Source organism: Tamandua tetradactyla, chromosome 6 (genome assembly GCF_023851605.1).
Source record: "Tamandua tetradactyla isolate mTamTet1 chromosome 6, mTamTet1.pri, whole genome shotgun sequence".
Lineage (NCBI taxonomy): Eukaryota > Metazoa > Chordata > Mammalia > Pilosa > Myrmecophagidae > Tamandua > Tamandua tetradactyla.
In genome coordinates, this window is record NC_135332.1 from 42,588,266 (window position 1) to 42,615,892 (window position 27,627).

Consider the following 27,627-nt stretch of genomic DNA (forward strand, 5'->3'; position numbering starts at 1 on the left):
GAAATTATTATCTATTTTTTCTCAAACTAGATTTTTTTGTCTTCAAAATACCATTAGTGTTTTCTCAACTACCACAAGCAGAGACACAGGCATTTTCCATACTGTAACACAGTACCATCAAAGTGTTTTACACACGTCATGTTCTATGGAGGGAGCAGGGAACATTTCAAAGACAAAGCAGAATGTAGAAAACACGGAGCAAAAGCAGAAAATGAACATATTACAAGATTTTATAGATGAATAACTTGAATAAGAGGGCAAATAAGGAACTTTTGATGAAAGACAATTTCTTAGTGTCTTGTATTTGCTTCATTTTTGCCCTGTGTTCTTTTAAATTTATCACATTTCTATTGCAGCCATTCTTAAAACATAATCGAAAAGTTTCACCGAGTGTAGTTTGTGAGTTTTAAAGGACAGAGAATCATGGTCTCGGAAGAGTATTCACATTCCCAGTAATCTCAGGGAGAAAACTTCTCATACTGAAGAAACTAATTCAAGTAGTACTTGGCAATGTAAATGAAGCCACAGATAAAGCATTCTGTGTATTTTAAGCTCAAAATCATCAGTGTCAAAAAGCCGAGAGGTAAACAGATGCCTGTGCTATTTCACTGAGGCGATGGCCAGATGTTCCTGTTCACTCTCCTGTTGTGTGCAGGACAAACATATTGGATATACTTTCACACTGACAGCACACATTACCCCTTATGCTAATTGAAAAGCTGAAGTGAAGGATAGTGGTTTCTTTGCCAGCATTCTACTATGAAGGACATTTTAGTCTTTAAAACAACACATGCACCTTTGGTTCACTTTATTTTGGTGTCCTCAACAAAGGATGAACCTCATATGTCATGAACCAAAGCATGAATCCTTCTACAAGAAGTTTTCTGTAGTTATTTTTGATGTGATAAAAATGCTATCTAAAAAAGGTTTGGTTCTCAAGTTTCCAGATCTCTTTAGTTTTTCAGGCTAACCATCTTAAGAAAAGCAATGAAACTGCACCCAGCCTCCACTTTTTCTAAGGCACCTGTCTGATGAAAAGTGACCAGGTTGGTAATCTGAGACAGGTCATTAACTTCACCAAATGATGTCAGACTCCAGACAGACATAACAGAATCTGTAATGAAGTCATTTGTAATCTCATCATTTTGAAATCTACCCAAGTATCTTTTATTTCAAAGCCCTTGACAAGATGAAGGCAGCTTCACCTGGCAAGGGAAGATTAGTTTAACTGTTATAGGACAGGTTTAGAGACCACTGGAAGCAGCATTTACATGAGTTTAGGAAAGGAAACCCAGCCATGCACAATCAGGACAGTAGAATACTGAACTTCCATAATGAAAATATGAGCCCATCATCAGAAAATGTTGACTCCGTAAAACAAATCCCAAAGAATCTAAATGGTTCCACTGTTTTAACATGGTCAACACTTTTTTTAATTTATTTTAATCCTGATGAAAATGTGTTCCAAAGAGTCCAACTAAATCCAAGGACATAAGCAGACTGCTTAAATGATATACATATTTTATCTTTTGTATGAACCTAACATATATACATACACACACACACACGTATACGGCTATATATACATCTTTATAGGCACACACACATAAAGATGTACAACCAGCCATATATGTGTATCCCTGCAACAGTATTTATGGGAAATTCTTAATATGGAAAGACTGATTGATTTTTGGTGAATCAACAAGGAGTAACCAAACCCTCCTACCACATATACACATACCTTTTTTCCTCTTAGGAAAGAATTTAAAAACCCAAGAATAAAACCAGACTGGATTTCTGCTTTCTTTCATTTTCACTCCCTAAACACTTCAGAATTTTACCTGAGAAAGCCATTCTTCATCTTCCTGTCCACTATGGTCAGAAGCTAAACTGTCATAGGATCCATGCCGTGTAATAGGCCCAGGACTTCCAGGGGGAGCCACTATAAGAGAAAGAAAATGAATTTAAACCACTTCAAACCATGGAGCAGAAAAATGGGTACATCCTGGATATTGTGAGTCACAAGATAAAACAGGGCATTTAAAGCATAAAGGGGGCAGGCCATAGTGGCTCAGCAGGCAGAGTTCTCGCCTGCCATGCCAGAGGACCCAGGTTCGATTCCCGGTGCCTGACAATGAAGGAAAAAAAAGCATAAAGCATTTCAAAACAATAAACAAGAAAGACAGGGGTTCTTAACAGAAATAAGATTTCCATTCACTTAAGAAAATAAATAGGGGAATTTAGTAATGACATGTGTGATGGTTAGATTCTGGTGACCACTGGGGCCAAGTGATTGTGCCCAGTTGTCTGCTCAGGCAAGCCCTGGCTGGACCACTGCTGCATGGATATCTTGTGGCTGGCTGATAAACCTGAAGGCTGGTGTATTAAATCATCAGTCAGTTGATTGCATCTGTGTCTGATTACATCTGGTATCAATTAAGGCATATCTTTCAGTATGAGATAATCCACTTAGTTGAAGGCCTTTAAGGAAGAAGTGAGACACTTGCACTGCTTCTTCAGCCAGCAAGCCTCTCCTGTGGAGTTTGTCCAAACCCTTCATGGGAACCACCAGCTTCATAGCTTGCCCCACAGATTTTGGATTCTTCCATTCCCACAGTTGTGTGAGACACCTTTATAAATCCCATATTTACAGATCTCCCCTGCTTTCTGTTTCTCTAGAGAACTCTACGGTGACATGCATCACTTTAAAAGAAATAAATAACTGCATGATAATAGGACAAGCATATTAAACAGCTGCAACAAACTACTCATTAGGGTATTATACATGTGCCAGCTTTAAAAACTAAGTATATTTCTTGGCTTTTAGAATTTAGGATATTTCAATTATTTCCAATTAGCACAGTGACTAGTTTGATGCAGTTATTATTATTCAGTAAGGAATTTTTTAAACAAATGTCATATACTAAGATTCCTTAAAATAGCCTATTTAATAGTTTCATATAAATGGGAGGTGTAAAGCACATTTTAATAAAAAAACACTTTCAGTTACTGAAAAAAATCATTTGTTTCAAGCAATATTGTATTTTCTTGGATACTTCAGTGGTTTCCCCTATTCTTATACCATAATACAGGGTTAAACTACAAACAATCTGTTTTCTCATATGAAGAGGTACCTTTCCTTAGCAAATCAATAATCTGATTCAACATAAACTTACTGAATTCCAAGTATTAAGCAAATATTAAACTTCTTTCTTTGAAAGTACCATACCCCTTGGTACTCAAAAAAAAAAAAAAAAAAATCAAGCAATTATGTACTGAAGGGAAATAAAAGGACGGAGAAAATAGGAGAATTTCTACATGTCTCCCCTGAGATGAGCCTTAGAGAAACCTGGAAGAAATAGAAAAAAATGAGAATGAAAAAATAATCTCATAATTTCCACCACCCAGAGATAGTGGTACATACATCTACATGCACATTTTCCTTAGGCTAGATTCCTAAAAATGATGCCAAAAGATGTGAATATTTTTAAATTCCTTGATTCATATTTCTGGAAAGAGTTACATACTCGATGAGGAATGGTTGAGGAGGCCAAACTCTTTACACTCTTGCCAGGACAAGGTATTTTTTTTAATTAATTAATTTATTAAACATAACAATATACAAACACAAACATTCTTACCATATGATCATTCCATTCTCAATATATAATCAAAATTCACAATATCATCACATAGTTGTATATTCATCATGATCATTTCTTAGAACAATTGCATCAATTCAGAAAAAGAAAACAGAAAAAAATTCATAGATACCATACCCCTTACCCCTCCCTTTCATCGATCACTAACATTTCTATCTACTAAATTTATTTTAACATTCGTTTCCCCTATTATTTATTTATTTTTAATCCATGTTTTACTCATCTGTAGATAAGGTAGATAAAAGGAGCATCAGACACAAGTTTTTCACACACAGTCAAACTGCAAAAGCTATATCATTATACAATCATCTTGAAGAAACATGGCTACTGGAACACAGCTCTATATTTTCAGGCAGTTCCCTCCAGCCTCTCCATTACATCTTAACTAAAAAGGTGGTATCTATATAATGCATAAGAATAACCTCCAGGATAACCACTAGACTCTGAAATTTCTGAGCCACTGACACTTTATTTTGTCTCATTTTGCTCTTTCCCCTTTTGGTTGAGAAGGTTTTCTCAATCCCTTGACGCTGAGTCGCAGCTCATTCTAGGATTTCTATCCCATGTTGCCAGGAAGGTCCACACCCCTGGGAGTCAGGTCCCACGAAGAGATGGGGAGGGCAGTGAGTTTGCTTGTTGTGTTGGCTGGAGAGAGAGAGGCCACATCTGAGAAACAAAAGAGGTTCTCTGGGGGTGACTCTTAGGCCTAATTTTAAGAAGGCTTGACCTATCCTTTGTGGGGTTAAGTTTCATATGAACAAAACCCAAGACTGAGGGCTCAACCTAGGACAAGGTATTTTTAAAAAATATTTTTGTTTATAAATCTTCACACATATATAGTTCACAGTTGTGTTCTCATCACCACGATCATTTTTAGAACATTTGTACCACTTCAGAAAAAAAAATTAAAAGTAAAAAGAAAAAACTCCTACATATCATGCTCCTTACCCCTCACTCTCATTAACCACTAGTATTTCAATCTGCCCAATATATTTTATCCCTTATCCCCCCTATTATTTATTTATTTTTTATCCTTATTTTTTCACTCATGTGTCCACACGCTAGATAAAAGAAGTATCAGACACAAGGTTTTCACAATCACACAGCCACATTGTAAAAGCTTTATCATTATACATTTGTCCTAAAGAATTAAGGCTACTAAAACACAGCTCAATGGTCTCAGGTACTTCCCTCCAGCCACTTCAGTATACCATAAACTAAAAAGGGAAATCTATATAATGCATAAGAATAACCTTCAGGATAACCTCTCAACTCTGTTTGAAATCTGTCAGCCACTGAAACTTCATTTCTTTCTTCCTTCTTATGGTCAAGAAGTCTTTCTCAATCCCATGATGCTCATCCCAGGAGTTCTGTCCCATGTTATCAGGGAGATTCACACCATTGGGAGTCACGTCCCGTGTGGGGGGGAGGGCAGTGAGTTCACCTGCCAAGTTGGCTTAGAGAGGCCACATTTGAGCAACAAAAGAGGTTCTCTGGGGGTGATTTTTAGCTGTAATTATAAGTAGGCTTAGCCTATCCATTGTAGGAATTAGTTTTATAGAAGCGAACCCCAACATCAGGGCTCAGCTTATTGGTTTGGTTGTCTTCATTCCTTGCAAGAATATCAGGACTTCTTCAAATGGGGAAGCTGAATATTTCCTTCTTTCTCTCCAGTCCCCTAAGGGGGCTTTGCAAATACTTCTTTATTCACTGCTTTATCCAGGACATGTCAGGGCATCACATTAACCTAGACAAACCAACAAGATCTCACGCCCTATTCAAGGTTCCATGTACTTATGGTGTTCAACTAAACTTGCCATACAAGTTAAATTAGGTAATGCACTATCCAAAGTATAAATTTTGCACCAAATAAATGTCTTTCCCTTTGGTGTCACACAGAAGTTGAAGTTTTAAAATATGGACAATATTATCCTTTACCCTGTATTCTGATCTACCCAGTCCTAACCAGATCAGCATCAATCATATCTCTATTTAAAGTCTGATCCCTTTTTCAATTTCTCAAACAGTTCCTGTATGGGCAATGCCAACTTTCATAGCTTCAGAGCTCTCATGAGTCTCAGGTGTCACATAAATATCCAAAGTTCTGGAAACAACCAGGTTTTATACAAAACAGTCAGTATCTCAGAATTTAGAAATAATAGCTACAACTCCTGAGTATATGTGACCGCTGTAAAAGCTTACAATCTATGTCCCTTTACAATAGGCCCCAACTTGTTAACCTGTGCTCTTGACTTCAGTTCACCGAGTTTTTATATTATAGTGAGTCCATATGATGGAGGCATGATAATATTTGTCTTTTTGTTTCTGACATTTCATTCAACATACAGTCCTTAAAGCTCATTCACTTAGTTGCATGCCTCCCTGCATATGATTTTAATGGAGAAACCAATCATTCATTACAGTGCACTAAGCCATGAGATAGAAATAATCATCCTTCCAGATTAATGGGGAAGAATGAAGTAACTAATTCAGTCAAATTCCTCATCAGAGAAAGGGAATCAATAAACACTATTAAAGTGTACAATGTGCATTAGTTAATGTTGCTAATTCTACAAAATCATAGCCCTACAGCTGAGAGGCATGCTCCACCACAAAAGCCAAGTGATCACGAAAGTGTGACACCTAAGTTCTAATGTTGCTGAATGATATCCTGAAGAAAATAACACCACAATAATTACCCAACTATTATTTAAGCATCTACTTGGAAATAATTTTGATATTTTCTGCAGAGTAAACTCTGTAAATCGATATTTTCAAAAGTTTAAGTTCTTCCTAAACCATTTGTTGAATGAGAACTTGCTTTTCTTTTGATTTGTTTTTGTCATCTTTATAATACTGAATTATTAATTAACTGAGGATTCCTCAAATGCCTGCCCTTAAATATTCATCAAGAAGATGAATATGGACTGACACCTAGCATTCAGGGCATGGTCTGAAAAGCTGATGAGGGCAGAGAAAATTTTAAGGAGGTGAAGGACTAGTCCATGTAGATAGCTACCTAGGGATAAGTACAGCATAGAAAATATCAAGAACAAAGATGTTTAGGCATGAACATCATAGGAATGTTTCAGTAACAGCCATGAGGCCAGTAGTGGTTGGGTGGGGTGAGCCAGGTTGTGAACAGAAGAAAAGAAAAAAAAAAAAAGAGTCCGAATGGCAAAGGGAGCAGGGGAGGAAAGGTATGCATATTTTTAGAGCTTTTTGTTGTTGTTGTTGTTATAAAGCTAGACTCATGCTGGCATGATGGAAAGTCACTGGAAAGTTCTAAGGACAAGGAAGAAATTATATTCTCATACAATTAATCAGTAACTAATGTGAATTTTTCTAAGCATTTATGGCACGTTCTATAAATCCTGAGCCTAGACTAGTACATGCTACAGAGTAAGCACCCAATAAGTATGAAGTGAATAGATGGAGTTTGGAGTTTTGGAGTAAGTAATGGCACCAAAATGGTTGGATACTTGGACCATTTTGGTTGGATACTTGGATCATTATCCATCATCAAACTACAGATAATATGATGTCTTGGACTACCTCCAAAATAATCCAGTGACAGATATGGGGTTGGGAGCAGGATTATAGACAAAACAAGACAGGTTACAAATTGATTGTTGTTGAAGCTGGGTGACAGGCTCATGGATATTTTACTACTGTTTTCTACTATTTTGCATATGTTTGAAATTTCCCATAATTAAAACTTAAAAGAAGATGAAGAAGATGGAGAAGAGAAGAAGATGGGAAAAGAAGTCATACTCTTTACCCTTATCTGCTTTCCAAAGGAAGTGGAAAAGATACCAAACATACATCTGGGAAGTTGGAGCATAAATCTGAACCCAAATTCCCAAAGAGAAACTGTAAAAAGGATTTTTTTTTTGCCTGGGCAGGCACGAGGAATCGAACCCAGGTTTTTGGCATGGCAGGCAAGAACTCTGCCTACTGAGCCACCATGGTCCCGTGGCCCGCCCTGTAAAAAGGATTTTTATATCTTTTGTTCACTAAAAAACAATACTGCAATATAAAAATATAAGTCTGGTGGGATAATACTTTTAAACATCAGATAAATATCCTACCCTCTCCACCTCTTCCTTATATTCTAAAATTCTCCCCAGTCCAGGTAGAAAGAACACTCCATGTTTACTGCCTTTGGGAAGTGGCGAGAAATGTCTTATGTGCAAGAGTAGAAGAGGTAACCACATAGTTTGTGTGCATAGCCAGGTCTTTGACAATCTCACCTAGTTCCTGTGTGACAAGAATGTTTCCTGTGTCCAAGAATAAAAAGGACATGGCCCAGAGAACTGACAGGCTTTGAAAAGGATTTGCAGAAGAAACAAGGATGGATGCTTCAGAGACCTATGTGAACCAATAATCATTAATCAGGTGAGGAATCAGGACATCTCAGTAGTGACAATGAGAACAGGTATCCCCAAACTCCCCCTTCGCCTCAAACTCTGTCATTTGCTAATCACTAGAGAATTCAAGATGCAATTTAGGAGGGAGTATAACTTACCTAAGATTATTTTTCCCACATTTGGTAGAATAGAGGCTCAAAAGAGAACTTAATTTTATTTATAGAAAAATAAAGTTATATATCTCGCAAATCTGAGTTTACTGGAGCAAGATACATACCTGATTCATGATGAAAAATGTCTAGTATCTTTTATATTTACTTAGCTAGTTAAGAAACTTGTTACAGGAAAGGGATATGCCATTTCAAGACAAAAATATCTGCCATGTTCTCTATTTCTACCTTTAATACAATAACTTCCAACTATGTCTTATCTACCTAACTAAAATTGATACACTGCCAAGTTATGTTAGAGAATACATTTTCAAAAGTATTGCCTCTACACACAGGCATTTGGTAAGTACAGATGAACAGGCAAGGGCAGGATGAATAGCTCGTTATGAAGTTACTGTGAGCCAAACTTTATGATGTGTTCTCAGGAAAGCAGATCATGCTTCTAGTGAGTAAATAAGAGCTAAAAAAAAAAAAAAATTACTAACTATATTTTGCTGTTTTACAATGATATATGGGGGAGGGGAGTAGTATATGCATGTATATGTTTGTATTATGTATTATATTTATTTGTGTTTATGTGCAAAGCAAATAAAAAGCAAATTTATTTCAGGGTCGACGTTTACAAGTTAGTCCTATTAATCTAAACCCAAAATACTTCCAAGTCAGTAGAGCAATATAAGTAAAATTATGACCAGAAAGATAAACTGGTTCATTGAAAACTCCTTACATCTGAATTTCACATGACAAAATTCCCAATATTCTGAAATGGACAAAGTCAATTTATAATACAAATTTTCACAAATACAAATAGCTTGCAAGAACTATGTTCTCTGTTTTTTAATTTTTAGATAACTTCCGCAACATAATATAAGGATTTCGTTGAATACAGAATGGCTATAGAATTTTAAAAATTTACCCACAGGGAATATGGTATTGTTTTAGATGCTGTTAAATTGCAGGTATGAAGTACTAAAAATCACTAAATTAAAGAGTTACAAACATTCTAGTAACAAATATCTAAAGTAACAACTTTAAGGTTTCCCAAATATCTACCTCTTTAACACTGGTTAATGCAATGAATATAGAGTAATACTTTGAGGTTAGTATATGTGGGGTTGAATCAATGATCCAAGAATGAGTTCTTGCTAACCCCAGTGAAAGTTAAACTTTTTGACATTTCAATGTTGCTTTTTCCTCCAAAGAATGAGAATGAGAATATATCCTCAATTTCAAGGTATCAAGTACTATGGCAGATCTAAATAACTTAAGCACATTTCCAAAAAATCTAGCCTTTCAGTTAGAAGACAGAAGATAATTTTTTATTATTAATATACTTTATTTTAGGGAAGGTATTTACTTTTCTAGTTCTAATGGGCATGATCTTAGATGTCTTGAGAAAAAATTCGGCTTCCTAACAATAAAGGGTCTAGGTGTTGCTTTAAGAAAAAGAATAAAAGGAAGAATATTTTCTTTCCAGCACTGTTTGCCTTTAATTCAATGAAAGAAAACAGATTTGATAAAGCAAATAGTTAAAAGACTAAACTTGGGTTATAAGCATCCTATTTACATAAATTAACACTAAAGACATAACTGAACATTGAGCAATGTTTCTTCATGAAAGCAAAGAAGGGAAAACCTATTTGGTTGTGTTCTGTTCTTCCCTACATTTACTGAACGCCAACGCCAAGTCATAAATTCTCTTAGCTGTAGCTCTGAAAGTTTCAGAGGACACAGCTGATCAACTACAGGTTCTGTTACTAGTGAACTCCACGCTCCCAATGCTAGCAGATGTTAAAAAGCTATTTTACTCTGAAAGGAATCTCAGTGTTCTTTGTATCAGGGAACTCTGCTTCTCAAATAAGGCTGAAAATGCTGATCCAGATGAGACCTAGTTTTTAATGTAAGATAATCATATAGTTAGCTAAAAAAAACTTCAGCTGAAAACCTAAATTACAAGCATATACTGAATGCGTACAGTAAGAGGTTCTATCTTGGAGAATTAAATGTGAGCTGGATCATACTACTGGCTGAATTTTACGTGGAAAGTGGACTAAAGTATTCTTCAGATTCAGGATCAGACGCAGCTTTTGTTTCCTTCTTCTCTCTACCATATACCCACCCTGCAAACAATAAAACTCCTACCATGCTGAAGTCTTTAGTGGAGACCTGAGAGATGAATAATGTGCCAGATTTATTCAGTCCTTTAGGTTATTTCGGGGGAACAACATTCCTTTTTCTAGCAACTGAGAAATCGTGAGTTAAATGACATCATGCTGCCTTGAATGAAATTGCTTAGGCTCAAAGTTCACTCAAAGGCCACGTGTGATAAACTCTCATCCAAGTACAAACTTCAATATATTTTTGGTACTTATTAAAAACAGTATTTACATGGCAGTCTATACAATAAGGGAGGGCTCTTTACCAAACTCTGTTTCTAATCAGAAAGCACTCAGGATCTGAGAAGATACTCTGCTTGGGAATATTTTCTTATTATAAAAACTAAAGTTTACCTTTAAAATTACTGAAAAGACAAATAAGCCAAAAGCAAAATGGCCAAAGGCATTTCCCATAGAACAAATAATTCACAGAACAAGACATGCAACAGCTGACCAACATATGTAAATAGTAGTATTCAGGGATTTGTAAATTTAAGCAAGTTACTTCATTTTTATCAAATAGTAAAAATTAAAGTCTGACCTTTTCTTTTAATTATGAAAAAGTGAGAAAGCTCTCAAGTTAAAAATAATACACATATAACCTGGTCATTCCCAGAACCTTCTGGTATTTATGAAAACTGGGACTCAGAGTTAGAGCTCTTAAACTATGAAAGTCAGTATTACAAACACAGGAACTGTTTAAAAAGTTGAAAAAGGGATCAGACTTCAATTAGAGATATGATTGAAGTTTATCTGGATAGGACTGGGGTAGATCAGAATACAAGGTAAAGGACGATATTATCCATATTTTAAAACTTCAACTTCTGTGTGAGATCAAAGGGAGAGACGACTATTTGGTGCAAAATTTATTTTTTGAGTAGTGCACTACCTAATTTTTTTTAAATAAATTTTTATTGTGATAACATATGTAAAACAATATTTCCCAATTAACCATTTGCAAGTGGACAATTCAGTGGCATAATTTTTCTTTTTAATTGCTAATGCTTTTTATTGTGAAATCTAACATATATACATGGCAAAGAAAGAATAAAGCATTAATTTTCAAAGTACACCTCAACAAGTAGTTACAGAATGGATCCCAGAGTTCTGTTTGGTACCATTCCACCATTTCAAATTTTTCCTTCTAGCTGCTCCAAAACATTGGAGGCTAAAAGGAATATTAATATAGTGCTTTAGCAGCCATACTTATTTGTTAAATCCTGTTATATCTCCTCCTTGTCCTTTAATCTTTCTCTCCAGTCTATAGGGATCTTTAGGCAATGCTTGTTCTGAGTTTTTTCATGTTGAGAAGTGGGGTCGATACTAAAGGATGGGGGGATGTAATTAGTTGATAATCTTTTTGTTTGTTTCTGAATTTTAGTACATTTTCTGAATTTTTAGTACATTTATGCGTATTTTATTCTTACAATTATTAAATTTTAGTTTCTTATCATATTTTAGTGCTGCATTTCATCATTAGTATTATTTTTTAATTGATAATCTTGGAGAGGCCGATCCCTCTGGGTTTCAGGATTTATCTGACCTAGGAACCCTCTGGGAATTATAGGTTCCAGGAAAGCAAACTTAGTACATGGAACCTTTATAGAATCGCAGTTCAAGCCCCAGGTGTTTTCTTAAATCAACAGGAATGAAGTTCGTTGGGATTTGGCAAACCATGGTGTGTTGGTTGGAAATGGTGTATGTACCCTAGAAAAGCCATGTTTTAATCCTAATCCTAAATGCAGCTGTTTCTTCTAATCCCTATTCAGCATTGTATGCTTGAAACTATAATTAGATCATCTCCCTGGAGAGGTGATTTAATCAGGAGTGGCTGTTAACGTGGATTAGGTAGAGGTGTGTCTCCACCCATTTGGGTGGGTCTTGATTAGTTTCTGAAGTCCTATAAAAGAGGAAACATTTTGGAGAAAGAGATTTCTGAGAGAACAGAAAATGACCTAGTCACGAGAAGCAGAGTCCATCAGCCAGTGACCTTTGGAGATGAAGAAGGAAAATGCCTCCCAGGGAGCTTCATGAAACAGAAGCCAGGAGAAGAAGCTAGCAGATGATGCCATGTTCGCCATATGCCCTTCCAGACGAGTGAGAAACCCTGACTATGTTCGCCATGTGCCTTTCCACTTGAGAGAGAGAGAGAGACCCTCTCTTCATCAGCCTTCTTGGACCAAGGTGTCTTTCCCTGGATGCCTTTGATGGGACATTTCTATAGAGTTGCTTTAATTGGGACATTTGCTTGACCTTAGAACTGTAAACTAGCAACTTATTAAATTCCTCTTCTTAAAAGCCATTCTGTTTCTGGTATACTGCATTCCAGCAGCTAGCAAACTAGAACACATGGCAATTAGCATTATCTAACTGAAGCTTGCATAAGAGTAGCCTCCAGAATAGCCTCCTGACTCCATCTGATCCCTCTTGGCCACCGATGCCTTATTTTATTATACTTCTATTCCCACCTTTTGGTCCAGAAGGTGTTGTTGATCCCACAGTGCCAGGACCAGATACATTATCAGGGAAATTTTCACCCCAGGATGTCATGTCCCATGTAGCAGAGGAAGATAATGATTTTCCTGGCAGAGCTGGGCTTAGAGAGAGAGAGAGGCAGTGACATTAACTTTATCCAGAATATTGTGCTGCCATTGCCACCATCCATGACCAAAACTTTTCACCAAACATTTTGCCTGCATTATACAATTACTCCCCCTTCCCTGGCCCCTGCTAACCTCTATTCTTCTTTCTGTCTCTATGAATTTGCTTACTCTAGATATTTCATATAGGCTGAATTATACAATATTGGTCTTTATATGCCCGGCTTCTTTCACTCAGCATGATAGGTTCCTCTATGTTGCAGGAGGTAGCAGAACTTCCTCTTTTTTTATAGCTAAGATTCCATTGTAGGAATAGACCACATTTTGTTGATCCATTTGTTTGTGAAGTAGACACTTCAGTTGCTTCCATCTTTTGGCTATTGTGAATAATGCTGCTATGCACATTGGTGGGCAAGTACATGTTCAAGTCTCTGCTTTCATTTCTAATTTTGGGGGGATACACCAGGAAGTGTGGTTGCCAGGCCATATGGTAGCACCAAGTTTACCTTTCTGAGGCGCCACCACTGTTTTCCACAGCAGCTGCACCACGTTACACTCCCACTGACCATGCGATGAAGTTCGCCATTTCCCCACAGCTTTGTCAGCATTAGCTATTTTCCATTTTTGAAAATAAAGCCCATCCTACTGGGTATAAAGCAGCATCTCATTCACGTTTGGTGTTGCATTCGCCTCATGGCTAATGACCCTGAGCATCTTCCTGAGCTCACTGGCCACTTGTAAATCCTCTTTGGAGAAATGTCTATTCAAGTCCTTTGCCTGTTACCTAATTGGACTGTCTGTCTTTTGTTGTTAAGTTGTTTGGCATTCTTTATTTGCTCTGGATAGTAAAAGCTTATCAGATACAGGATTTGCAAGTATTCTCTCCCCTTCTGTAGGACATCTTTTCACTTTCTTAATCAGTTCCCTCGAGGTGCAAAAGTTTTCAGTTCTGATGAAATCCACTTTATTTAAATTTTCTTTTGTTGTAATTTTGGTGTCACATCTATGAAAAAAGACTCCACTAAATCCAAGGCCATGAAAATTCTCCCCTGGGTTTTCTTTGAAAGGTTTTCAGTGTTGGCTCTTATATTTAGGCCCTTGATCCACTTTGAGTTAACTCTGGTCTATGGTGTGAGATAGGGGTTCATCTTATTATTTTTTTTCTTCACATAAACAGCTATGTGCAAAACTGCTTTCCCAGCACCACCTGTGGATTAGTTGCTCCTGTCCCACCAGCCATACAGGGCTCCCTTGTATATGGCTTTGCCTCTGGGCTCCCAGTTCTATTCCAGTCACCTATATGTCTGTCCTTAAGGCAGTACCATCCTGTTTTGATTACTGGAGCTTTGTAGTATAGTTTTGAAATTATGAAGTATAAGAGTCCCAACTTTGTTTTTTTTCTTTTTCAAGATTTCTGGCCATTCAGGACCCTCCGCCACCCTCAAGGACCTACTGGATATTCCAGCATCATCTCCCATCTCCCTCTTTTAAAATCATCTAATTAGCCACCCAAATCCCACCTGCAGCCTCCCTTCTGCTTGGCCATTTGTGGGAATGTGGTTACAGGTGCTGGGGACAGTGATGAGGATGTCTTTGGGGGCTGCTATTCTGCCTCCCACAAGCACCCCCTGCTTTCTCCTTAGCACCCAGTGCCCCGAGCACCCATGACTGCACCTGTCTCCTCCTGGCCTGACTCCTGCCAGAGCTGTGCTGGCACGGGAGAGCCTGTGCTGGAGTGCCAGACCCTGCCCAAGCTCTGCATGTACATCACCTCATCCTGCCCCGCCAACTGACCCAATTTTACAGATGGGGGAAAACGAGCAGTGGTTGAGATGCATGAGGTTACAGAGCTGGGAGGTTACAGTGTCACCTCCCGTGGGCTGTCTCTCTGATGAAGGGAAGACCTGAAGAGAACAGGCCAGGGTCTAGTCAAATGCAGGCCGGCGGGAGCAGGCAGCAGATTTATTGAGGCAGCAGTGGGGAAGGGGTTGGGGCCCTGTGGAGCCCCTGAAGCATGGGACCTGGCCCTTCCCTGGAACACAGGGGCCCGACATGGAGGCGCAGGGACTGTGCCAGGTCAGGCAGGCGGCCAGGGCCTAGGCGGCTGTGCTTTCCTCCTCCCTAGGATCAGTCTGTCTGCAGCCAGAAGCCTGTTTCCTCCACCTCCTTGGTCACCATCAGCAGCACCTCACACAGGTCCTGAGCCAGTGCGGCCGCCAGGAAGGCCCTGATGTTGTCCTCATCCCCGAGGGCCTCAGGCACCTGCAGCTTGGAGTCTAGGTTGTAGTAGACGCTGCCCACCTGGTGCAGTACTATCCAGTGCTGCTGGCACAGCGGCAGGGACAGCAGCCCCAGTGACACAGGCGAGGGCAGGTTCAGGATCAGCCCCAGCACTTGGGGCAGCACCAACTGAGACAGGGGCCTCCTCCAATCCCATCACATGACAACCAGGTCCAGCCCCTGCAGGGCTGCCGTGACCACGTTGTCATCATAGTTGCCACTGCCCAAGAGGCTGCAATGGGGGTTCAGGCGGGGGTCTGGGCCAACTGCGCCTGCCATTCCACTCCCCCCGAGCTAGGGGCCCCTGCATCCCCCTGGGCCGCAGTTCTGCACTCCAAGAGCAGGGCAGGTAGCGCGGTGCTGATCTGCTGGGCTGGACAGACTAGCATTACCTAACTTAACTTGTATGGTCAGTTTAGTTGAACACCATAAGTACCTGGAATCTTGAATAGGGCGTGGGATCTTGGTTTGTTTAGGTTAGTGTGATGCCCTGATATATCCCAGAGTAATCTGGCCAGTGAAAAAGAAGTATTTGCAAAGTCCCCTTGGGGGACTGGAGAGAAAGAGGAAATATTCAGCTTCCCCATTGGAGAATTCCTGATATTCTTGCAAGGAATGGGGACAACCAAATCAATGGGGCTGAGCCATGATCTTGGGGTTCACCCCTATGAAATTTATTCCTGCAAAGGACAGGCTAAACCTACTTATAATTATAGCTAAAAGTCACCCCCAGAGAACCTGTTTTGTTGCTCAGATGTGACCTCCCTCTCTAAGCCAACTCAGCAGGTGAACTCACTGCCCTCAACCCTGCATGGGACATGACTCTCAGTGGTGTAAATCTCTCTGGCAACATGGAACAGAAATCCCGGGATGAGCATCATTGGATTAAGACTTCCTGACCATAAGGAGGAAGAGAGAAATGAGACAAAGTTTCAGTGGCTGACAGATTTCAAACAGAGTGGAGAGGTTATTCTGGAGGTTATTCTTATGCATTTTTATAATGTAGCTGTGTGATTGTGAAAACCTTGTGTCTGGTGCTTCTTTTATCCAGGGTATGGACATATGAGTAAAAATATATGGATAAAAATAAATAATGGGGGGATAAAGGGTAAAATATACTGGGCAGCTGAAATACTAGTGGTCAATGAGAGTGAGGGGTATAGGGTATGTATGAGTTTTTTTATTTCTTTTTCTGGAGTGATACAAATGTTCTAAAAATGATCAGGGTGCTGAATACACAACCATGTGATGATATTGTGAGCCATTCATTGTACATGATGTATGAACTGTTATGTGTGAAGATTTGTCAATACAAACATTTAAAAAATAATAGTGATATACCTCACTACCTGAAGGAATGGATAGTATTCATATTCACACTCTGGTAATAACCTACAAAAAATTGTTATTAAGGAAATGATTATTTCTACTGAAGTCTAAAAAAAGGTCTGATTTATAAATATCTGAATATAAAGGAATTCACTGAACATAATACACAGAATAGTTAAGCACTAGCACTACATAGTACGGGTAGTTTATTATGAGCCATTCCTACACCAGTTCAACAACAGTTTAAATGTTATTATACATAAAAGGCAACAAGCTTTACCTACGTTATATATTAGATGGATCAATGATCTCCCTTGCACTCTGACCCTGTGGTATTATAGATGTTGTCTAATTAATTATTAAAGTTTTCTAACAGTCACTGCATATCTCTGGTTTCACTTTCCTTTTATTCCACATTCCCAAAAGAACAGTCACAGGCAATATATAATTAGAAAACGACATCTCCTCATTGCCTAAGAGATAATAGATTTCATTTAAAAACTAACTACTCTGTGTGCATCTTCTCTCTCCCCTTATCTCCTTTTCCCTACTTCAAAGTAGTGTAAAATACTCCCACAGAAGACATAAACTAAGGAGATTTTATTTGTTGTTTCTAATGTCCTTAAGGTCACTTGACATTTAGCATTTGGGACAAGTTAAATTTGGAGGCAGTCTGGAAGGAATTCTAGTTTAATTCTGCTTCTCAGTGTAACAAATATCTCAGAAGATAGGAAGAAAGAATAAAATACAATGCCTAATGCTATCAATCAGATCACCTACTCTACTGAACAAAAATTTAGAACTGTCTGAATAAATTTCTGAGAATCGAACAGACTGTAACACTCCTTTCAAAATATCTGCAATTAAGATCAAGGTGGTGTTTACGTGGAAAGAGGTATACAATACAGATTTAACATACAGTACAGCAACTCAAGTGATAATATAACAATATATACCTTAAAACTACAATAGAATAGCTGGTAAGGCCACCTATACTGTTATAAAATAGGATCGCATCAGAACGGCATCAATGTACAATGCTATTGTAAATTTCTTGTTCTTGTTCTCATCCTCAGCAGCATAACTGAAGAGTAAAGAGTCTAATGTACTCAGTTCAGCCTCTACAATAAGCCTGGCACAAAAAGAAATGGGGGAGGGGTAGTTTCTAAACTTAAAAATATCAAAATAATTTTTGCAAAAAGTTAATGCAGCTTATTCCATGCTTCATTTGTTATTTAGTTATATACTAGATAAATCCAGATTATTAAACAATAGGAGGAATTAAATATAGATTTTCTCTTGCCTAAGTAAAAGAGGCAGAGTTCCCTTGGCATAGAATGAAAAGCTTTTAGACCTGCTAAGAACATAATTTATAATCTTTCACAATAATGATTAAGGATCCATGGTGTGTTCCATATAATACAGAAATTAAACATTTATGATTTTACCTTTAAATAAGTCAGAAAATTCACAGAACCAAGATGACAGGGGAATGAATGAATAGAGAATACTACCCCACAACCACCTTAGGGCTTTCTCTATCTTTCCAAACACAAAAAGAAATCTTCCAAAACTTGCTCTTCCTTCTGTGCTGTATAGTGTCAAACTGTGAGAAAGAGTTACCCCCTGTGCTGGTTTGAAAGGATGTATGTCCCCTAGAAAAGCCATGTTTTAATCTAAATTCCATTTCGTAAAGGCAGGATAATCCCTATTCAATACTACATGCTTGAAACTGTAACCAGACTATCTCCCTGGAGATGTGATTTAATCAAGAGTGGTTGTTAAGCTGGATTACGTGACGACATGTCTCCACCCATTTGGGTGGGTCTTGATAAATTTCTGGAGTCCTACAAAAGAGGAAACATTTTGGAGAATGAAGAGATTCAGAGAGAGCAGAGCAGAACGACACAGCTACGAGAAGCAGAGTCTACCAGCCAGCGACCTTTGGAGATGAAGAAGGAAAATGCTTCCTGGAGAGCTTCATGAAACAGGAGAAGCTGGCAGATAATGCTGTGTTTGCCATGTGCCCTTTCAGCCGAGAGAGAAGCCCTGACTATGTTCGCTACACACCTTCTCATTTCAGAGAGAAACTCTGAACTTCATCAGCCTTCTTGAACCAAGATATTTTTCCCTGGATGCCTTAGATTGGACATTTCTATAGACTTACTTTAATTGGGACATTTTCTCAGTCTTAGAACTGTAAACTAGCAACTTATTAAATTCCCCTTTTTAAAACTCATTCCATTTCTGGTATATTGCATTCTGGCAGCTAGCAAACTAGAACACCCCCACAAATTGCTGGCACTGTATCACCTGTGTATTATGTAATGGCATGGTAGTTTTGTAAAAAAAAAAGTCTTTCTTACTACATGTAATACTATCAAAGAAGCTTCACATGTAGTAAAAGAATAAACAAGGTGTTTTGGCCCACAACTTTAGTTCCCTATACTATCCCTAAGGAATATTAGAATATTTCATTTTAGAAAATGTTGGTTTACTGGTTCATATTTCAAGGTGCATAAAACAACCATGGATGGACCACTGGCACCTAGAAAAGAGCCTAGGATGGCAACATAATGTCCAAGAGAATTAAAAAACACTAGCTGCAAAAAAACTTCCTGTAAATAAAATCTCAATTTTGACCCCAGACTTAAATAGTAGTTTCATAAAGTTACTTATTCCCTTCATATGGTCATAAAATACAAAAGAAGCATGGTAGAAAAGGTAAGAAATCTACTGATGTTATAAAGGCAACGTTTGTTGGCTGTCAACTTAGTTTCATAAAGTCACATGGCCATACCTCTCTTTCTAAGCCCAACTCTGCAAGAAACATCACTACCCTTTCCACTATGTGGGACATGACATCCAGGGGTTTAAAGTATCCCTGTCAACAGGGGATATGACTCCCAGGGATGAGCCCGGCCCTGGCACCATGGTATCGACAATGCATACCTGACCAAAAGGGGAAAAAGAAATGTTATAAAATAAGGTATCAGTGGCTAAGAGATTTAAAATACAGTCAAGAGGTTATTCTAGAGGTTACTTTTATGCAAGCTTCAGCTAGATATAGCTAATTGCCATGGTATGCCAAGCCCCAACCAACAGTATTTCTATAAATCCTAAAGAGTACCCAGGGCTCTATCTGAGACTGTATAAAAGTTTCACTCACTAACTTTACTTTTCAGAAACCTGAAACCTCCAGTTGGTTCCTAGGACAGACAGGCCCTGAAACCCAGAGCTACCAGTCTCTCCAAGAGCATCAACCAGTAGCATCCCACTATCCCATAATGTTGATACCCTTTTTCAACATGATAAAGTTAGAATGATCATTGCCCAAATATCCCTAAAGATCGGGAGAAGGATCAAAGGAGAAGAAGAAGTAGCAATAGAGAAGGCAGGGTTTAACAAACGAGTATATCTACTGAATTATTATATTAATAGTTCTTTTTAGCCTCCAGTGTCTTAGAAGAGCTAAAAGGAAATACCTGAAATTGTAGAACTGTAACCCATAGCATATTTTGAAATTTATTCTAAAACTACTCATTACAACATACTTAGAAATGTATTGCTTTTTGCATATATGTTATATTTCACAATAAAAAGTGTTTTTAAAAAATGGTCATCAGCTCCTGTATATGACAACAATAAAAAGAATAGATTCTGCGTTTGTTGTTTATTAAAAAAAAAAGAATAGATTCATTTTTCAAACTGTACAGAGATGGTCTATGGAATCATCTAACTCCCTCATGTCTTGGAAGTAAGAAGAGAAATTCAGTGTTGACAAAAGCTTATATACCATAAAGGCAAAAGTAAAGCTTTTAACAAATAAGGAAGAGTCAGAATTTAAGAAAAACAATATATTAAACATGTGGGCTTCATAGTTCAGAAAAAGGATGCAATAAAAAAATCTAGATTTGCTAAAGATGCTAGACTACTAAGAAATAAAAGGTATTAAAAAGTATAGTAAAAACCAAAGCCATATAGACATTAACTTGAAGGAAAAAGAAATTTCTAATAGCTTTTCCCCCAAATTAAAAAAAAAGTCCAAAAAAGACTGCTTAGAAATGTTTATGGAAATGCAATTTCTATAAGCAAGAGCACAGGTTCCTTTTCCACAATCAAGATAAGCACAAGAAAGACAAATAGAAATGCAATGGAGAACTGAGTAGAAAGGCTGACCCACAGCATTTCCTGATATTTTCTAAAATATTTAAAAAAAAACTATACAGGCAGGAAAGCCTGCAACATATCTTCTAATACAGCAGAAATTTTTTTTATTATTTATTTATTTTTATTATTTAAAATATGGCTGTTAATACAGCCCTTCTATTAATGGCAAAGAAGTATAGATACACTTATAAGCAGTACCACTATGAAGCAGAGATTTTTGTTTTAACAAAATCCATATTTATATGATTACATTGTCTATGGTTGAAAGCAGCTATTATTAATTGATTTCCCTCCTTCTCCTAACGCAGCTATTTGTCAATTAAAATACATACCATCCAATCAATTTTGATGTATTTAGTAAGAAGTTTGTCAAACGGTGCTATAATCAAATATATTAATTCTTGTCACAGAGAGAGTTCTCACAACTATATGGTTTTCCATAACTGGTTTGGAGAGAAAAATCAGTGCTGTGACTCAATGGCCATACTTGCAGAGACAACTCCTGTGTCACAATATCTAAGAGCAAGTGGCAGAATATCACTTAATAGAAAAAGTACTCTGCTAAAATAAAGATACCTAGGTTCTGGTAGATGGTGTGGATGCCAATTAATTCTAATAAACTGGGTTTCATCAAATCTATGTCTCAGGTATACTTTTTTTTTCACATGGGTAGGCACCGGGAATCGAACCCAGGTCTCCAGCATGGCACGTAAGAACTCTGCCACTGAGTCACCATCACACAGACTTCATGTATACTTTTAAATAAAGTGAGCAAGTCAATTCATATGACAATAAATGCAAAATCACATAAGCCTCTAAAATACAAACTGGGCTTTATTAATACAAAGTTCAAAAATACTTCAATATGACATATTCCCCTATTATAGAAGAAGCCATTCTCAATTTTTTTAATTTTTCCTGTTCCCACATAACTCAGGTAAATAACCAACCCCTTGCAGTACATAAAACAGGCACTGCACTAATGTCATACAGTTATTTACTGTCTGAGTCAAAAATGCCAACTCATAGAAGCCCACCACTCCTTTGAGAGTGTAAACCTTTGGACACGACAGCTTTTTTTTTTTATGTTCTACATATATCTCATCCATTGATCACCATTCTATCTCTATCGTTTTCTAAGTGTTATCTACTTACTGGGAACTGGAGAAAGAACCACGAAATTTGCAGGACTTTCTACTAAACGGTCAATTTACATCGCAAAGAAACCTGGATTATAGCGGCTAAGGAAAAATCAAATCTTTTCCCAAACTTCTCAGTGGGACAGTTGGTCATTACCAGTTTGGTCAGAAATAAACAATATGAAATAGAGGAAGTCATAGATAACTTTCAGAGCCATCCTGAATATCTTTGGCAAATGCTTTCCAAAGATACCAGCTATTGACATTCATTATATCCAAATCTTCCATATTTCTCCATTAGGAAATGCTAAACCAGAAATAAAGGCAAATCATTCCTAGAAAATTCAAAATATGGCTTTTTTTTTTTTTTCCATTTGAAAAGATACTGCATCATCTTCCAGACATTAGGCTCCGGCGGTCCCATTTATGCATCATCTAAGAGCAAAGAAAAAAAATTTGCCAGAGTGACTTGGCACAAGGCTGTGTATTTATTTTAAAAAGTGCAATGTATATACTACCCTCCAGACTACCAGATGTCCCATTGTTTCATGCATTGCTGAGAGATGTGCCTTATGTGTCAGAAATGCACACTGAATATTTTTCAATGACCCAGGGGGCAGAGGTCACTTATTATAAATGGATAATGAGACCTAATGCAGGGCTCTGAGTATGGACATAGAAAGGGTCTATCCATAGCCCCTGGTGGATTGGTCATTCAGGCTTTTATTTCCTTTGCACACTTAATGGAGTCAAACAATTGACAGAAATTCTATAGAGGAGGCTGAAACTGAGAGAAATAACTGTGTTCTAACTCTGATAGACAAATACAAATAGTGATTCTGAAATGGCGCCAGAACTCCTGTTACCATGAACATAGCAGACGGCTGTAGCATTCACCCTAAATTCCCATTTAGTCATTTATAAGCTATTAACCTTACTAATGGAAGTGACTGCATATTAAACCACAAGCTCCTGCCAATATCAACCCATTCATTACCACACGGCAAGCAGAGATGGACTCTTCTGTTCTAGCTCCTTATTTCTGGAGAAAAGGTACACCCAAACTCTATATCCACTATCCCCAATACCCAAAAGACAAAATGCACATTCAGGAATATTAGCAACTGTATATGCTATTGCTTAACTCAGGTGACTAGAGTAAAGGATCAGAAGTAGAAGATAGACTAGAGATTTTATGACCAGTAGATCATTTTTCTTTAATCTATTGTATTCAGTGTTCCACCCCAAGCAAATCTGTCACTCCAATGGACTGATATTACTAGCATCAATGATAAGGAATGCCTACTCAACTGTCCTGAAGGTCATGAAACAGAAAGAACACCAAGCTACAAAGTCACATAAATATTTATATATTTTTGTAAAATACAGTAAGAAAGACATTTAAAAGTATAAAACAGCCTTTACAGGTATGTAGTTTTATCTGAATTATAAGAATAAATATGACAGGAAAGTGGCTTAACATGTAAAATGTATTTTGCTAAATGGTAAATACGAAAGTAAATGTAAATACATTAGACGGAGCAGAAAATGCCAAGAATGATTTCAAAATGGGTTACTAGCCCAAAGGCTGCAATGACTCTAAATATTAAAGTATCTCAGCAATAAATCAGCAATGACAGAAAAAAATCAATGGGGACATTCCACATTTCTGAAGATCTATGTAAAGACATGAGTATTAGTAAGGAGAAGGATGTATTCTATAAGTACAAAGGGAAAAAAGAAAGAAAAGAAGTGATCTAATTCAAGCTTTTCAATCCACCACTGATAAAACTTATAGACCGCTGAAGGTACTATTTAGTATCTTCTAATTGACCAAGGAAATTTAATAATTTCATAATACTCTCCAAGTTATATATAAACATGTGGCTAAATTCAGGGTTCGTATGTTCCAAAGTTTTAGTTTCTTGATGAAAAACATCATTCATTTCTCTAAATTCATTTCTTTATGGAAGGGCAAATGTCAATTGATAAGTAGAAATAAATGAAATTATCAAATATAATTCAAGCTGAAATGATTTCTCTACTTCAGGTTTTCAAACCTGGTTAAAGAAATATGACACACCCTGTGGCCAACAATGGACTATAAACACTCTTTAAACAAGTTCCATATTACAAGCTTCCTCTATGAGACAAAAACATTTCTCTGTTCCTTTCCCACCCTACTCACTCTTGGCAAATATTTGTTATGGATAATGTAACAAAATATTGTAAGTACTTCCATTATACTTGGTACATACCATAACAGTGATGCAATCCAGGATATTAGGTTAAATCTAATGTGACATTTGAGGAAGAGAAGCTCAGAAAATTGCTGCAGATTTCATTCCTTTCTCAAGGTGCTGACAATGATCATAGTAGAGAAGACTATGATTTTTTCTTTTTTGTATCATTGTCTTTTTTGGGGGGAAAGTAGGAATAAATTGGTAGTAGCATAACACACAGAGTATATCACCAATGTAAACCCAATAAAACAACAGGACAGTAAAATATTTTAAAATGACTTCATGTTTAAAAGTATGATATATATTAGAAGGTAAAATGTTGGCTCTTTTATATTCTCATGGTTGAAGTTGGTTGGTCACCAGCACAAAATTTACTTGGGAAGCTGCTTACATAATTTTAATACTTCTCTATATAAAACAAAGCTCAATGCTAGCTTTAGGTACTATCTGCTTAATTATATGTAAAGATAAAATAAATGTTCTAGGGAAGTACAAGACAATAGAAAAGAAAAAGCATTGAAAAAAGTCAGAAAAAAATAAATGTAGTTTAGCTATTCAAATGAAAGTAAACCCAGAACCGACTTAGTTCTCTTTAGAATAATACAAACAGATTTTATCAAAGCCACATTAATTTTTCAAAGTAAGGTTCTGATTGGTACTTTTAGGATGATTAATTCAAATCCATGCCTTTCTTTTTTAATTCCCAAAGCATCACCCATGACTTGATTGCACCAGTCTAATCTTTCCTCCTAATTTACTTGCTTCTGTTCTTCATCTTCTGCTTTCTTAAACGTCCTGTTCGTCTAGGGGCCTATACTATGCCCTCATCTTTTCTGACTACATTTACTTTGGATAAAATTATTTCAAATACAGCTTGCTTCAAATATGTCAAAATATCTCAGAAAGCAGCTCTAATCTGTCAATACATATAGGGAACTTTTGATTGTATTCTAACAGCCTACTGAACCAGGATATCTTACATGCCCAAACATGAAATCGCCAATTTCCTCTCCTGCTCTAGGCATCATATTTCTCTTCACGTTTCAATGGATGGCACAAGCTATACCCAATCCATGTTTTTTTAACTCCTCACTTTTCTTCAATCTTCTCATCTAATTCAAAACTATACACGCAACTTCCTCAATTTTTCTGGAATCCTTCCATCTCTCTCTAACAACACTGATTTATCCCCATTAAAAATTAACTTCTTTCTTCTCTGAATTGCTGTCATGGTCAGGTTCATGTGTCAACTTCCCCTAGTGGTGGTACCTGTTTGTCTGTTTGGGCAAGTGCTGGCCTGTCTGTTGCGATGAGGACATTTCATAGAATTAAATCATGATCATTTCAGCTGCACCCACAGCTGATTCCATTTTAATCAGCCAAGGGGTGTGTCCTCTGCAATGAGTGATGTTTAATCTAATCAACAGAAGCCTTTTAAGGAGGATTCCGAAGAGACAGGCTCTCTTCCTGCTTCAGCCTGTGAGCCTCTCCTGTGGAGTTCATCCAGAGTGTCCATCAGAGTCATCAGCTTCACAGCCTGCCCTGCGGAGTTTGGACTCTACATTCCCATGGTTACGTGAGACACTTTCATAAATTTTATATTTATAAATATTTCCTGAATATTCTGTTTCTCTAGAGAACCCTAACAAATACAATTGCTATACCAATTAATTAATGATATTAATATATACTTACTACATGTGTTATAAATACTCAGGTAAATGTTTCTTACTTGTATTTATGTTGATGAGTTGTCACTAAGGAATGGATAAGGCTATAGATGGAAATACAAGCTATGGTTAAGAGTCAAAGCTGGAAAACCAGAGGTTAGCTGTCAAGTCACTGGGTAAAGACAGGACTAGAAAAGGTAATCACTCAAAAGTAGAGTCAGTAGAACTGGTACCATCATGACAATACATAAGATTTAGGCATCTGAAATTTAAAAAAAAAATTATGATCACATTTTCACATCTGGCTTTACTGAAATAGCAGAGAATGGATTTATATTACCTGCTATTTTAGTTTCCAGGCTGCTAAAACAAATACCATACAATGGATTGGCTTAAATAATGGAATTTTATTGGCTCACAATTTTGTGGCTAGGAGAAGTGCAAAATAGAGGCGTCAACAAGGTGATGTTTCTCCCTGAAGACTACAGCATTCTGAGCTGGCTTGCTTTTCTGTTACATGGCAATGCACATTGTAGTATTTTCTCCTTTCTCTTCTTGGTCTTATGACTTCCAACCTCTAACTGCTCCCTGTGGCATTTTTCTATGTGGCCTTCTCTATTAGGCTTCCAGAAATTGGATTAAGACCATGCTGATTCAATTGGGTCACATATTAAGTCAAGTAACCTCATCAGAAGATCTTATTTGCAATGAGTTCACACTCACAGGAATAGATTAAAGTTAAGAAATGTTTTTCTGGGGTACACAACTTCAAGGCATCACACAACCTAAAACAGCTAAATAAGTTTTAGGCAAAAAGGTTTTGGAATGTTTCATAACAAAATTTAAAAACAAGACTTGATCAAAGTGTGGAGAGAAGATGAAACCTTAGTGCTTTGCTGGTGGGACTGTAAAATGGTACAACTGCTGTGGAAAACGGTTAAAAAGTTAAACATATAATTACCATATAACCCAGCAATTCCATTTCTATGTACATACCCAAAAGAAGTAAAAACAGGGACTCAAGCAGATATTTGTACACCAATGTTCATAGCAGCATTATTCACAATAGTGGAAATAACCCAAATGTCCATCAACAGATGAGGGAATAAACAAGGTCTGGTATATATTTAACAATGGATTATGATCAACCATAAAAAGGAACAAAATTCTGCTACATATTATGACATGGATGAACTCTGACAACATCATGTTAAGTGAACTAAGCCAAACACAGGAGAACAAATATTGTATGATTATATTTATATGAAATATCTAGAATAAACAAATTCATCCAAATGAGACAGAAGGTAGATTAGAGGTTACCAGGGGCTGTGGGGAGAGGGGAATAAGGAGTCATAGCTTAATGGATAGAGCTTCTGATTTGCAGTGATGAAAAAGTGTTGGTTAATGAATGGTGGTAATGGTAGCTCAACATTTTTAAAGTGATTAATGCCACTAAGTTTTACCCTTAAAAATGGTTACAATGGCACTTTTTTGTTATATATGTTATTGCAGTAAAAAGAAATGCTAAAAGGCTCAAATGGAACTTCAAGAGATGAAAAAATGTCATCTGCAATGGAAAATACATTTATCATAAAGACACAGATTGGCAGAATTGATAAAAAAGCATGATCAAACTATATGTTATTTATAAGAAACTCACATTAGACTCAAAGACACAAAGAGGGTGAAAGTGAAAGGGTAGAAGAAGATATCCCATGCCAATGGTAACTAAAAAAGAGATAGCTTTAAGTCAAAAGCTGTTATAAGAGACAAAGAAGGACACACTATGTATTAATAAAGGGGGAATCCACCAAGAAAAAATAACAATCAAATAT

General features: G+C 37.2%; 1 protein-coding gene across 20 annotated transcripts in view; it reads right to left on the bottom strand.

Annotated features, from left to right (window-relative positions):
- The window catches only part of BCAS3 (BCAS3 microtubule associated cell migration factor), a 726,008-nt gene that overhangs the window by 309,451 nt on the left and 388,930 nt on the right, over window positions 1-27,627 (bottom strand). For all 20 annotated transcript variants that reach the window (XR_013177676.1, XM_077165018.1, XM_077165019.1 and 17 more), the window contains one exon: window positions 1,842-1,942. Coding sequence is in view for 19 of the 20 variants with exons in the window: in XM_077165018.1 (XP_077021133.1) it covers window positions 1,842-1,942 (101 nt within the window). In the remaining variant the exon portion in view is untranslated. The remainder of the gene's footprint in view (window positions 1-1,841; window positions 1,943-27,627) is intronic.